At 38.4% G+C, this 12,877-nt stretch overlaps 1 protein-coding gene across 4 annotated transcripts in view; it reads right to left on the bottom strand.

Annotated features, from left to right (window-relative positions):
- The window catches only part of CPEB4 (cytoplasmic polyadenylation element binding protein 4), a 60,292-nt gene extending 47,552 nt beyond the window's left edge, over nucleotides 1-12,740 (bottom strand). For all 4 annotated transcript variants that reach the window (XM_019741467.3, XM_019741476.3, XM_019741485.3 and 1 more), the window contains exon 1: nucleotides 10,192-12,740. In XM_019741467.3, the coding sequence (XP_019597026.2) occupies nucleotides 10,192-11,316 (1,125 nt within the window). In that variant the 5' untranslated portion in view covers nucleotides 11,317-12,740. The remainder of the gene's footprint in view (nucleotides 1-10,191) is intronic.
- Nucleotides 12,741-12,877: the final 137 nt, after the last annotated feature.

The following is a 12,877-nucleotide window of genomic DNA, read 5'->3' as shown; positions in this document are numbered from 1 at the left end:
AAGGAAAACATTTTGTTTTGAAAGTAAAGTGTATGCCAGTGTGTCAAATATGTGCCAAAATAAACAAGAAGTTATATATGACAGTAAAGCTCATAGTTAATCAAAGGAAACTATGGGAGTTTTAATCCAAGATTTTCCAAGGTGTAAATATTCTTCTTGGATTAAATATTTAAGTCCACGGCCATCAAAAGTTGACTACGTAAGTCAACTTGGAAGATCTCACTTCCCGATGACCCACACGTCCTGGTGCAGGCACAAGTCCCTTTCCCCGTGTCCCCCTAGCACGCTGACATTCCACATGACAGTAACAAGCCTTCTTACAGCGGTGTCCCCACTGGACTACAAACGCCACTCATCTCCATGGTCACACACTGTGGCGTACGTGTAGCCCACAGTAAGTCCATCATCATCACCGTCAATATGCAAGTGGCTAACATGTTCCTCCTGGCTCTGTGTTGTGTGTCTCACATGAATCATGTATCATTTACATAAATTAGTTCCTCAAAACCATCATGTGGAGTGGGAACTATTATCATCCCCATTTTAGGCAGATGAAGCGATGAGAAGTTAATATTAATAATTGCCCTCAAAGTCACACAGTAAGTGGAGAAGTCTGACTTGAGAGCAGAAGCTCAGAAAAGTGCCATTTCAATGAACCTTGTCATGACCTAGACATGTCAATCTATTACCACCTGCAAGGCATGGGATCTTTCATTGTACACAGGGCCTGAATTCAGAGAACTGTCAGAGGACGAAGTCAAAGAGGTAAGTATCTGCACATTTGGTAGCTTCTCATCTTTCCCAGCAGGTTCCCTCTTCGGTCAGTGCTTTCTCATGATGACTATTTTATAATGAAGGCAAGGGGTCTTACAGATCTTAGACTACCAAGCGCTCCTTGATAGAACAATAAACTATAACGGAATGAATGAATGTCTCTGGTGTATCACCCTGATTATATCAGTAGCTCCATTCCCTCCCTGGCGAAGTGACGCATCAGCTCTCTCCAGAAGGCCTTGGAGAAAAGTTTCTTTCATTCCACCTTCACTAAATAAACCTCACTTGTTTTGAGCATTAGAAATCCTTAAAGTGGCAAACATTTCTTGTCACCACTTAACTGTACTGAAAACACGAACCGGCATGTTCTAGACTTGATGACTCGGTTCCTGGATCGATAGACTCCTTCTTCTTGTTGACCATTTGGTTATTCTCACCTTGCCCAGCAGACAAGTAATTAAAATCGATTCCAAGACCTGCATTTAAATCACCACTTACTAGACAAGCGGTCTTGACACTGCAGCGTCTCTGAACCGTGGTTTCATCAGCAAAATGAGGATAACACCCCATTTAAAAACTGTGGTGAGGAGAAATGAGATAAGGTACGTGACAACCTGTGCACGACGCCTGGCCGTTAGCAGACCTTTTCAATAAACATTCCATCTGCCCCTTCTCTCTGGTGCGATGTATAAAAACCTGAAACCAACATTTTAAATTAGGTGTTGTTTATATCTGCATTATTTGGCTGTGCTGTGATATTTCCCATTTTAATAGATCATCAAAACGAACCGAAACCTATAAACCCAAAAATACCCGTATATGATTTCTTGTACCTAATAAGCTATCCAGGGCAAAGGTCATTAAATAAAGTAGGTAAACACTACGCACGTTCATCCCTAAGGAATGATGGAATGAGCACCCTCTGGCCATTTGTGTCAGAATGGTCACCCAAATGCACACACACTCTGTTCCTAAACTGAGGCTTGTGTCCTGTTGCCCATGACATCTCTTCTCTTTAGCCTTGACAGGAATTGTCAAAAAGCAGCCTGTGCCCAGCGCCAGGCTTCCTTAGCCCTCACAGCTCCCCCCCCCACCCCGCTCCCCAATCCTTAATTCTCCCGAGTCTCCTGAGCAGAAGGCATTTCAATACTCAGGCACCAAGCAAGAGGTCACCGGACGGCACACTTCATGAGGAGAAGGAACATGCTCCCCTTGGCCATGAACTCCCAGCCATGAGCCACTGAAAGAAAGCATCGAACATCTGTGGTTGAAAGAAAGAGATGAAAAAGTTTGATGCAGTCCAAAGGCCTGCAAAAGACCCCAAACCTCTACATTCCTCTTAAAAACAAAAACAGACAAACAAAAATAAAACCAAAATGCTCTGTCTTGTCCTGTTCCATCTCCTTTCAAGGATCCTTCCCACAAGTCCACAGAAGACCGAACCTGGGGGAAGGCTGAGACTGGGAGAGGAAAACTGGCCAATCTCCTCCCAGATTTGGGTCACGGGCTGATGTTTTGGTGCTTTTGCTAGATCTCTCTCTTTTTTCCTTTCTATTCTTTTTTTTTTTTTTTTTTATGGCCACGTGACCCCAGCATCTTTCTCGGCCCAGGAGGGAGGACACAAGGCCAACAGTGGTTTCCTTCCAGACTAGCACCAGCCTGAGTGGTGAAACAGGCTGAGCGGGTGCAACAGAAATGTGGGGCTTGCTTCAGTTACTATCTTTCTTCTAAAAACAACTAGAATAAACATTTTCATGTTTTTAAGGGGGAAAAAAGGCTCCTTATCTTTTAGAGACACACACTAAACCATAGATGAAATGATACAATACCTGGAAACTGCTTCAAAATAACATGAAAAGGGGAGAGAGGGTTAGGAATATAGAAGAGGATCGTCCAAGAGCTACTCCAGGTGAAACCTGGTGACAGGTACATCGGGGTCTGCTGAATATGTACTATCTACTACTGAATATATTTAAATTTTTCCATAATAAGAAATTTTAAATACGTGGGGGGAACCTTACCAAAAGAGGGAAAAAATACCAAAACAGTTGGTCACTAAATTTTTCAGCAGTGTTCAAGAAAATGAGAGCATCATCTAAGCTGATTTCCACTATTATTTAACTACAGTGACTTTATTTAAAAAAAATAGTAGTTCAGTTTATAAAATTGTTCTTTAAAATCAAGCTCAATTACTACACGCCAGATATACAATGTTTGTCACATTTGGAGAAGTGGTGCTATTTGCAAGATTTTGAATACTTCTATTTGTGACTTGCTTTCTTATAAGAACAGAATCTTTTGGAAGATAAATACTAGACATATTTCATTTCATCCTCAAAAAGACCAGACGAAAGAGGTGACAAAATGAAGGATCAGAAAAGTTGAATAGTTTGCTCCCTAGGTCACATAACTAGTAAGTGGCAAGAGCCATATTTGGAGCCCAGATCTGACTTCCATTGTATAATTAGGAGATTTTTTTTCTGAATAGCAATGTTCTTATCCTGAGTTTTGTTTTGAGGGTTTTTGGTTTCGTTTTATTTTTTTTAAGGTTCTACAGAGAGTAAGATGATAGCTATTTTACTGACTAGCAGTAGATACATTCCTCAAAAACAACTAGAAGAACTATTATTAAAAGTATGTTACATAATATTTAAATATAAATATGGCTCTGAAATGTATAATACTGAGGGATTAACTAACTTAGTTTAGACCTATGATATAATAATGATTGGGATATATCTGGTAAATATTCATCAAATTGAAATTGTTCAATCTAATTACTATACAATAGGAAAAGTACTTGTACAGCTTAAGGCTTTGAACTTGAATAATTCAGTTTGTAAACATGGCAGGGGACCTGTAAATGGCTGATGCAGTTTTTCTTTGACATATAATGGGACCTGCATTCTGCTATCCATAATTTAAAGCTTGCCTTTTGTGATATCATTTTGTCACCAAACTTAAAACGAGAATGTCTGTGTACAAGGAAGCTTGTATAACTGTGTACTTATAAATGTGACCATTAATAAAATATTTAGAAATGCCATTTACACATTGTTTTTGTTATACCTAAATTTGAATCTGTTAGTTTGCCTTAAATAGCTCATGGATTAAAATAAAATGAAATATTTGGGCTAGTTGCTAATTTGTTTGTAATGAGAAAAAAAATACATGTTCGGTATTGTCCAAAGATGATAGCACCGATCAGAAATACATTAAGTAAACCAAATCAAAACAATTTTTATGAGCTATCTAGTCCTGTGACTAGACTAACAGAGCAGGTGCTCAATGAATATGAGCTAAATTAATTAAAATATGAAAAACAAAACTCAATTCCAGCATAAAAGCTAATATATACCCAATTCAAATCTATGGTACCTTTTCCTACCTCTTAGCAAAAAAAAAATCACAAATTCTCCATTAAAATATAGACACACACACACACACACACACACACACACGTTCTACATTTCTTATAATAACAATTGTAAGCAAAATCTTTCAAATACTGAAGATACAGGCTACCAATACTAATGAAAGTTTAGGTATACATACAACTATAAAATTTCTTTTCAAGAAAATTAACAATTGTGCTAAATGTTTTATCTATCTTGTGTTGCATCTAGATTACTCAAACGGAGTACTCTGAGGAATAAAGCGTATATAATAAGACAAGCAATACTAAGGACCCGTTCCAGCCTTTCACAGATGCCCAAGCTATATTTGTAATTATGAAACCACAGTTTCATAATTTTACTCAATATTAGAAATCCATATTTTAAATTAAACAAAAAATTTAAGCTGCCTAATATGGCCACATACTTAAGGTCCCTCACAATATCCTTCACTGTTAGGTATTATTATCTTGATGAAGTACAGTCTTCCTGAATTTAAGCAATTTGCTCAAGGTCACACAGTTAATTACAGTTCAGAGTCAAACTTAAGTCTGGATCCAGAGTCTGTGCTGCACTCTACTACATTTTTGGACACACAAAATAGCTTTTCTCAGTAATTATTCAAGTTTCATCTTCAGAAACAGATTAAAAATAGGATCTACACATTTATCTTTCTATCTACTAAGAATTTTCTGAAAACCTGAAAGTGGAACTCCTTCTGTTTCAAGAACTTAAAATGTGATGAGAATCTACACTAAATTTGAAGTTAAAAACTATACATTGCTATAAAACATACCTTAATTATACCTTAATTATATATTGCTATAAAATATACCTTAATTTCTGCAAGAGCAAATTTCTTTGAACAATTAAATATAAAATGAGTTTTGTCAGGAAAACTTAAAATGAATGCTCAAGCTATGGGGTCCCTCCCTGACTTTAAGAGAAACACATTACACACATTATCTTGTCTGTGATGGGAACCAAAACCAAGGTACAAAAGAGTGCTGAAAAATGTGATAATGGATCTTCAAGCTTATTTTCTTTATAACAAGACAGAGAAAAGTCATAAGAAAAATAAATTTATACTGTAAAATTCAAACTAGGCTTATGTTAACTTTAAGACTACTTTTCCATCCCTTTCTCATGAACACCAACAAGGATTGTTCTCAAAAGCATAAACTCATAAACTAAGTAAATAGCATCTTTCTAGTTGCAACTAGCAACAACCACATTCACTAGACTTGCAATAAACAGATTTTTCCTGAGAGATGTCAGAACAATGTGTTGATCATATTCCACGGCTTCTCTGAAGACAACAACAACAAAAATAATCAAAAAACTCTACCCCACCCAAATTCTACTCCATGAGAAAAGCAATGAGACCTAGTTAAAAGGCTTTCTACAAAAAGGCATAAAATTGTTTCTGGTTGGCTTTTCCCAAAGTTCTTCCAGTATTTAAATTCTGCTGGAGCCAGAACCATCCAACCCATACTCTCCAGTTAAAAAATTAGTTTCCCCTCTTCTAATATAAATAAATACAAAGTCAAAGACAATGTTTCTTATGCAAAGATCCCTCTTGGGACTATATTAAAAAACAAAAAATGTAATAAGGTTGTACTTTAGGCAATTTAATAATTCACCATGACTTTCAGAACTGAAGCAATGCAGTAAACTTTGTTTTCAAATATGACGTATAATTTGAAGGCTCAATAAACTGACAACACAAGGAGAGTTACTGAAGTGACGTGAATTATTTGCCTGGTTAAGACAACTTAACAAATCCATGGTGACTGTGTCTAAAGTAAGAGCACATGATCTCTAGGTCCTAAAATGTGTCCCTATCAACCAAATTTCAGTATCATCTTTGTGACAGATTTTTGCCCCTTTCTTTTCCTGCCTACTTCCTGGTTCTTGGCTAAATGAGGTGTGAGCATAACCGAGCTGAAGACAGGAGAGTACCAGAATATATACCACACTAGTCTTCTTTACTTTCCTGTAAGGACAGAAGACGGAAGCACCCCTCCAGAGAAGTGCTATAGTCCAATGTAATTACTGGCCGGTGCCTCCAATGTATTATTTGGTTTGGACATCAGGATTCCAGGATGTGCTTGTCAGGATGGGGCGGATTTCTCCCTTCCCTCCTTAATGTAAAGGTCAAATCATGCCTTTAGTCACATGAATGTGGACCTTGTTTCTTCATTTTGAAATTGGGACAATAAAACTAAACCTCAGAGGGCTGCGAAATCCCACATAGGAAGTGAGAGAACATGTGAAAGCACTAGCTCAGTGCCTGATATATAGTATGTGCTAAAAACAAAAAAATATTGACTTGAATACTAAGTTTAACATTTCAATGTTGACAAATAAATATATTGTATTATTTCCCACTTTCCATGGTAACATTTCTATAAAATGTTATCTATAATCAGCTTTTGATCATCAGGTATGTTATTCACTGTAAGATGTTTCCTCTCATCTTACATGCTTCTGGGAGGCGTTCCCTCCATCCCTCTCATCTATATTATGTCTTTGTGAAGCGGCACTGCCATATTAGTGGTTAAGAACCAAATTTTATCTGTTAATAATAATAATGATAATAACAATAATTTCTACCTTATATGACAGTTGAATGAATTAAATGAGTATATACATGTAAAACACTTAGAATATCGTAAGCATGTTAGCTATCATTAAATATGTATTAGTTTACTTATATCTGAAAACTGAATTTTAGGCTTGTTATCTGAATTCACATAATGAAAACTTCAAGCTTAACCAAAATAACTTAGAAACAAATTTTAATACAAAAAAATCCAAACTATAACGAATGGCTTGTTGTATCAGTTATTTAGAGGATTATTCACATATTTGAAATCTTTGCTCCTGCTCCATAATATTAATAAAAAATGGTAAGATTGCTAAAAAAAAAAAAAAAAAAACTAATTAAAAATGTTAGCACTCATTTTAATTCACTGTATGTACCCACACCTGCATTCAACAAATGTAAAAAGCATTCTGATTCACTTCAAATTAAAATAAACATTGCCCAGTATTAGTTATATTTCAGGTAAATTGTTTCCTTTTAATATAACAATACCATGTTACCCTTTGATTGGATACTAATATTATAATGTCGCTATGTAAGCTCTAGCCTATAATTTCTGTGGTAAATTTCAAGATCTCTTATAACTAAGGAATTTTTTTTTAATAGCAATTGAAATTGAATTACTAATATCTATACACGTCCCTAAAATGAACAGTGCTCAAGGTAATACATTTAAATAAGATAGCAGTGTTTTTAAAAAGAAAAAAAGAAAGAGTGGACTGTGATAGTAGTTTAAATTTCACAGTGGCTTGCTTTAGGATCAAAAGGAATTTAGGAATCACCTAGGTCACCCCCTACATTTTATGAAGAAACTGAGCCCCCCACTCCCTACCCCAATGTAATACTGACAGGGCCAAGACCACAGACAGCTCTCCCGGCTCCCAGGCAAATGAATGTTCGTTTAGGTTTTTTTCATATCAAATTTAACCAAGTCATATCAGCTCAGAACTATTTAATTTTTGTGCCAAAAAATTAATTTAAAAGAATAATTGTTAAAACACACACACAATTACGTTCATTTAAGTAGGCACCACAGCAGTTTACTAAGTTCTTATGACATTTTCAAAACCCAATTAGGAATTTCTCATCATAAAGATTTTTTCAAATCATTTATTTTTATTGACTTTCAAATCACCCTAATGCTAGCGCTCAATCTCTCCTCTCTCTCTCTCTCTCTCTCTCTCTCTCTCTCTCTCTCTCTCTCTCTCTCTCCCTCCCCCCCCCCCCCCCCAAGAAATGGTGGGGACAGTGAGCAGAAACCAACCACTCACTTTCCAATCTAATCCGACCATATGTGAGCCAGGTGTACTGACTCATCCTGTTTTCCATCCCTAGCAAAATAGACAACAATTCTAAGGGAAGAGTTAGTTTCTAACAACACCTTTTACTATCAATTTTAGTCTATTTTATTATTATGTCATAAACTAGCTTAATCTCTAAAGAAACCATCTGATTGAAAAGATATCACAGGTTAAATACATCCATTAGCCCCCATAAAAATATTAATCATGTGCATACATGTATAGTTTATTCATCTTCTGAATTTTTTATTTTTCCCAAAGCAAACCTTTAGCAAAAGTAACTGAGAATGGAAGAATAAACCATGAGGTCACATAAATTTATTCCATCAATGTATAGTAGGAAAATAAAAAAGAATAGTGTATTCAATTCTCAGCCAATCTTAATCTAGTTAAAATGTATAAAATGCCATTGTAGATTTTTAAAATTAGCAATATAGAATAACTCATAAAAACCATCTTTGCATTAAATTTCCCTTTAATTTATGTTCAAAGGAATATCAAAAGTACTTCTTAAAAACAGATTTCATGGGATTGTCAGTGTTTTAAACATCCTTTTACCTGACCAATAAAACACAATAATTGCTCTCTTCAGTTTGAGTAAAATCCCTTTATATATATATATCATACATACATACATACATACATACATACATATATATATATATATATATATATATATATATATATATATATATGTATGTATGATCCAAAAGTTAATTTAACCAAACATTTTAAGATACATCTAAAAATTGCACCTGAATCCTTAGATGAAGGATATTAAATTCCTTGGAATGACACAGTGTTTTCTTGGCAAACTTCCCCTACCAGTAAGTAAACCATTAATTAAAACAGATAATTCTGCTTGTGCTGACATCACATTTGGGGACATTGCAACTATTTATAATCTGTTTTAGCCCTTGCAGAAAGAACTCTAAAATAAAGCACATGTGTAGGTATACACATGTATGTATACAGATATATTTTTAATCCTCGTTTTTTTCAACCTAGAGTTTACTCTTATCAGCTGTGTAGCTCTTGGACAAGTTATTATAGCTTTCTGATACTCAATTGTTCTCCTCTGTAAAATGGGATGATAACAGAACTTACCTTGTGGGGTTGTTGTGAGGACTGATTCAATGTTAGCTTACTAATCCACATAAATTTCCTAAACACATATAAATGATCATACCCCAAAAGTATACAAATTTAGTAGGGCATCTGTAGTCCAATTAACTATGAAATTTCCCTTTATCTTGCATCTATCCACTAGACTGGCAGCTGATTAATTCAAAAACATCAAACAATGTGACTTGCAGAATAAGAATACACCAGTGGCAAGAAAGACAAGTGATTTTCGCCTGGATCTATTTTTAGGCATGGTTTAATTATCTACACCCCTAGTGCTAACACTGGAAAATAAACAAATGGGTGAAAGACATCATAAAAGAGTCACTCTGAGATCTACAGTTTCATAGTATTCAAAAAGAAATGGGGATGAAGACAACATTTAGATCATTTCTTTAGCAGTCCTTACTGACACAGGGCAGGCCAGAATTTGCAAGACGTTTAAGAGGAAATTGATGAATTCAGACTGTTCAGACCCAGGGTTCAGAGAGGTTCCAGGTTTAAACATAACCAGTGAGAAAACTATAATCCAAGAGTTGGTTTTCAGTGACTCAGTACCATTTCTTTGGTTAGAGTTACTGCATATGGGCAGAAAATGCTCATCAGTTTCCACAATGAAAGGTATTTACTTCTATATATTATTCACTCTCAGCTAAATAAATAGGGAAACACCAACCGATTCTCTTGTCAAGCTAGAAAGGTACTACAGTTAATAATTATGACATCACTAGCTACCTGGTACTCATAATTATGCCAGTTTATACAGTTATCTAGGGGAAGATTACAATTAGAAATTTGCCAAAGAAACAGATGAATATTTTATTTCAAATTACACTCTTCTCCTGCCAGAATAACGTCTGGTGATTAACTTAAATTCTAAGAAGAGCTCTGATATGAACATAGACAATTCCAACTCTCTTAGTTAAATAGATATTACACCATACCATTTCCTTATTCGTCTCAATCTATTAGTGGAACATAATCTTACCGGAAAAGGAAAAATGTTGTCAGCCCTGTTCAAGCTATCTTCCATCCAGGGTTTGGGAGCAAAGGCAGAGCTGGGGCGAGCGTACTTCTGCAGCTGAATATGATTGCTTGCAAAATTTTTCTTCAAAGGCGAGATGGAGTTCAGGGGTGTTATTCCTCCATTTAGCCCTCTGCGGTGATCCCGGCCTTGGGAACCTCCCCAGCCACCATATCCGCCACCTCCAGGGCTCCAGGAAGAAGAGGGTGTAGGAGAGGGACTCTGGTAGCTGCTCCAAGGAGAAGGAGGTTTGTTCAGATTATTCGCCAAATGAGGCAGCTGGTTAAAAGCAGCATTTCTATGTGTGAAAGGTGGGGGGTGGGGACTGGCAGGAGACCTCCTTTGCTGCTGATGCTGGCTGTGATGATGCTGGAAATGAGGGTGATGAGGGTGGTGCTGTGAGAGAGGCCCGATTTGAGGGGAGAAGCTGCCTCCGAAGCCAGGGCTGACATGATGGGGAAAATTTTGAAACAACAGAGCACCGTTATTAGCCGAAGCAGCCGGGACCCCTCCCTGGTGAAAGAAACTGGCATCTTCGTTGATGATTGTAGAGGAAGAAGGTGCGATCGCTGCTGACCAGTTACTGAAACCAGTAAGAGATGACGCACTGGATGTCAAGGGTTGGGTGGAAGTACCTAGCCCAGTGGCTTCTTGATAATCAAACCCTGTCAACACTGGCGATTCGATTCTGATTTTCTCCTTCCCATTGCCATTTTCTGAAGAATTGTCCCCTTGGTTTTCTTCCGATTTTGCCTTCTCAGTTTCAGGCAGTATTCCAGCTTCCTGACCTGGACTGGGGGAGAGCTGCTGCTTTTCCAAAGGGTCTTGCTGTTCCTGTTGCTGACTTTTTGCTTTTTCTGACCCCAAGATCTCATCCTGAATGTTGTGGGTAGCTGGGGCAGGGAAGAGCCAAGCTGACCCGGCACTGCTGCCATTGGCAGCTGTGTTATTATTTATAAAAGCAGCAGGGCTGGGGGTGGCATTTTGGTGATGGTGTGGAGGCTGCACATGTGGATGGAATCGGACTGGAAAAGCAGATTTATTCCCAGTATTGCTTTGCACTAGCACTCCAAACCCGTAATCCCCCATTTATTATTTTTACGAGCAGAATCTTAACAATAAAAAAACGACAACTTGATGTCTCACGCCTTTGTATCCTCTACCCCAAATTTAAGTTGTTTGTTTGTTTGAAATGTCTTATGTATAGCTAGCTCAAAGATCGCAGCTTATCACTTTAAATAGTTTTGATTTGGAATTCTGGTCTCCGAAAGAAAAAAAAAAATAACTGAAAAAAAAAAAAAATCTCTTAAAACATGAACATGAATCCAACCGGGCTTATTTCTAGGAGGGAATAAAAACAAAGAGGGTAAAAATCAAGTCTTTGGTTAGTAAAATAGGCGCTTTCTTTTTCCAAAAGAAAATGTACATGAAGGACAAAAACACAGCTTCTCTATGGATGTAGAAGAATAAGCATTGCGCGAAGTAAAAATATATATAGATGTATATATATATAATTTAACAATCACATATGGTCTTCCTCAGCAGTTTAGATTCACTCACATAAAAATTAGAATAGGGCTAAGGGGAGAACACGTTCTCTTCTTGGCAGCTTGGTTAAAAAAAAAAAATCAGGAATAATTTAAGAACATTATATATTATATATTTATATATATAGATTATATTAGGTTATCTGGGGTGGGCGGTGAATTCCTGGTTGCGGGGGGGAAATCAGCGTTGACTAATGGGAGGATGATGGCAGGGAGGTCTCTGCTGTGCCTGGTCCTGTTTCTGCTCCTTCCCGGGGCGCAGTTTTGGCCTCTGGGGCTTTTCCTGAGGCTCTGGGTGCAGATCTTGCCGCGGTCGCTGTTCTCGGGCTCCCCCCGGCCTCCTCTCCCCCATGAAATGGGCTGGAAACACTCGTGTCTCCCTCTGAGGGGGGTCGCGACCAGGAGGGATTAGAGAGACTCGACGAGGGCGAGCCGGCGGCCTGGGGGCGCGGGGACCAAGGGGGCGACCTGGAAGGTCCAGCGGTTACGGCCTCTTCCCCTCTCTGCGGCTCCGGGGTTTTTTTCCCTCATGGGACCCAGGGGCGGTTGGTTCAGTTCTCAGTTCGATTCTCCGCAGAGGGGGAAAAAGAGGGGAAAAAGGAAACACCCACTAGTGTAGTTATCCTGAAAGAGAAGGGCCTCCCCCCTGTTCGCTCTCTCTCTTTTTTCCCCAAGATTTTGTTTTTAAAAAACTATAATTTAGAAGGCTTTTGTTTCTCCTCACGGTTGCTGGGCCGTCGTCGTCGTCGCCGCCGTCGCTTTCCCCTAGTCCCACAGTCCCCGCTGTTGTTGTGGCGAACTCCGCCTGGCTCTTCTTCTTTTCTCCTTCTCCCTCCTCTTCCTCCTCTGCTGTCGCCGCTGTCGCCGCCGCCGCCGCCGCCGCCTCCTCCCGGTGCCCGGGTCCCGCAGCCGCGGCTGAGTCCTTCTCCTCAGGACCTAGCCGAGTGAAATGACAACCAGCTGGAAAGACCGAGAGATACTTCCGGTTCGAAGAGGGAGGGGTGGGGTATCGCGGACACCCCGCCCGCCTGACGAAAGACCAATCAGCTGTTAGTATTTAGGCTGGGCCACGCCCCCCCGCTCAGGTCCCCTCCTAGGAAGGT

The sequence above is a fragment of the Rhinolophus sinicus genome, chromosome 5 (genome assembly GCF_057876585.1).
Source record: "Rhinolophus sinicus isolate RSI-liver-muscle chromosome 5, RSI-T2T, whole genome shotgun sequence".
In the NCBI taxonomy this organism is placed as follows: Eukaryota; Metazoa; Chordata; class Mammalia; order Chiroptera; family Rhinolophidae; genus Rhinolophus; species Rhinolophus sinicus.
The sequence above is the reverse complement of the archived record's forward strand: the minus strand, read 5'-3'. Positions and strand labels throughout refer to the sequence as shown.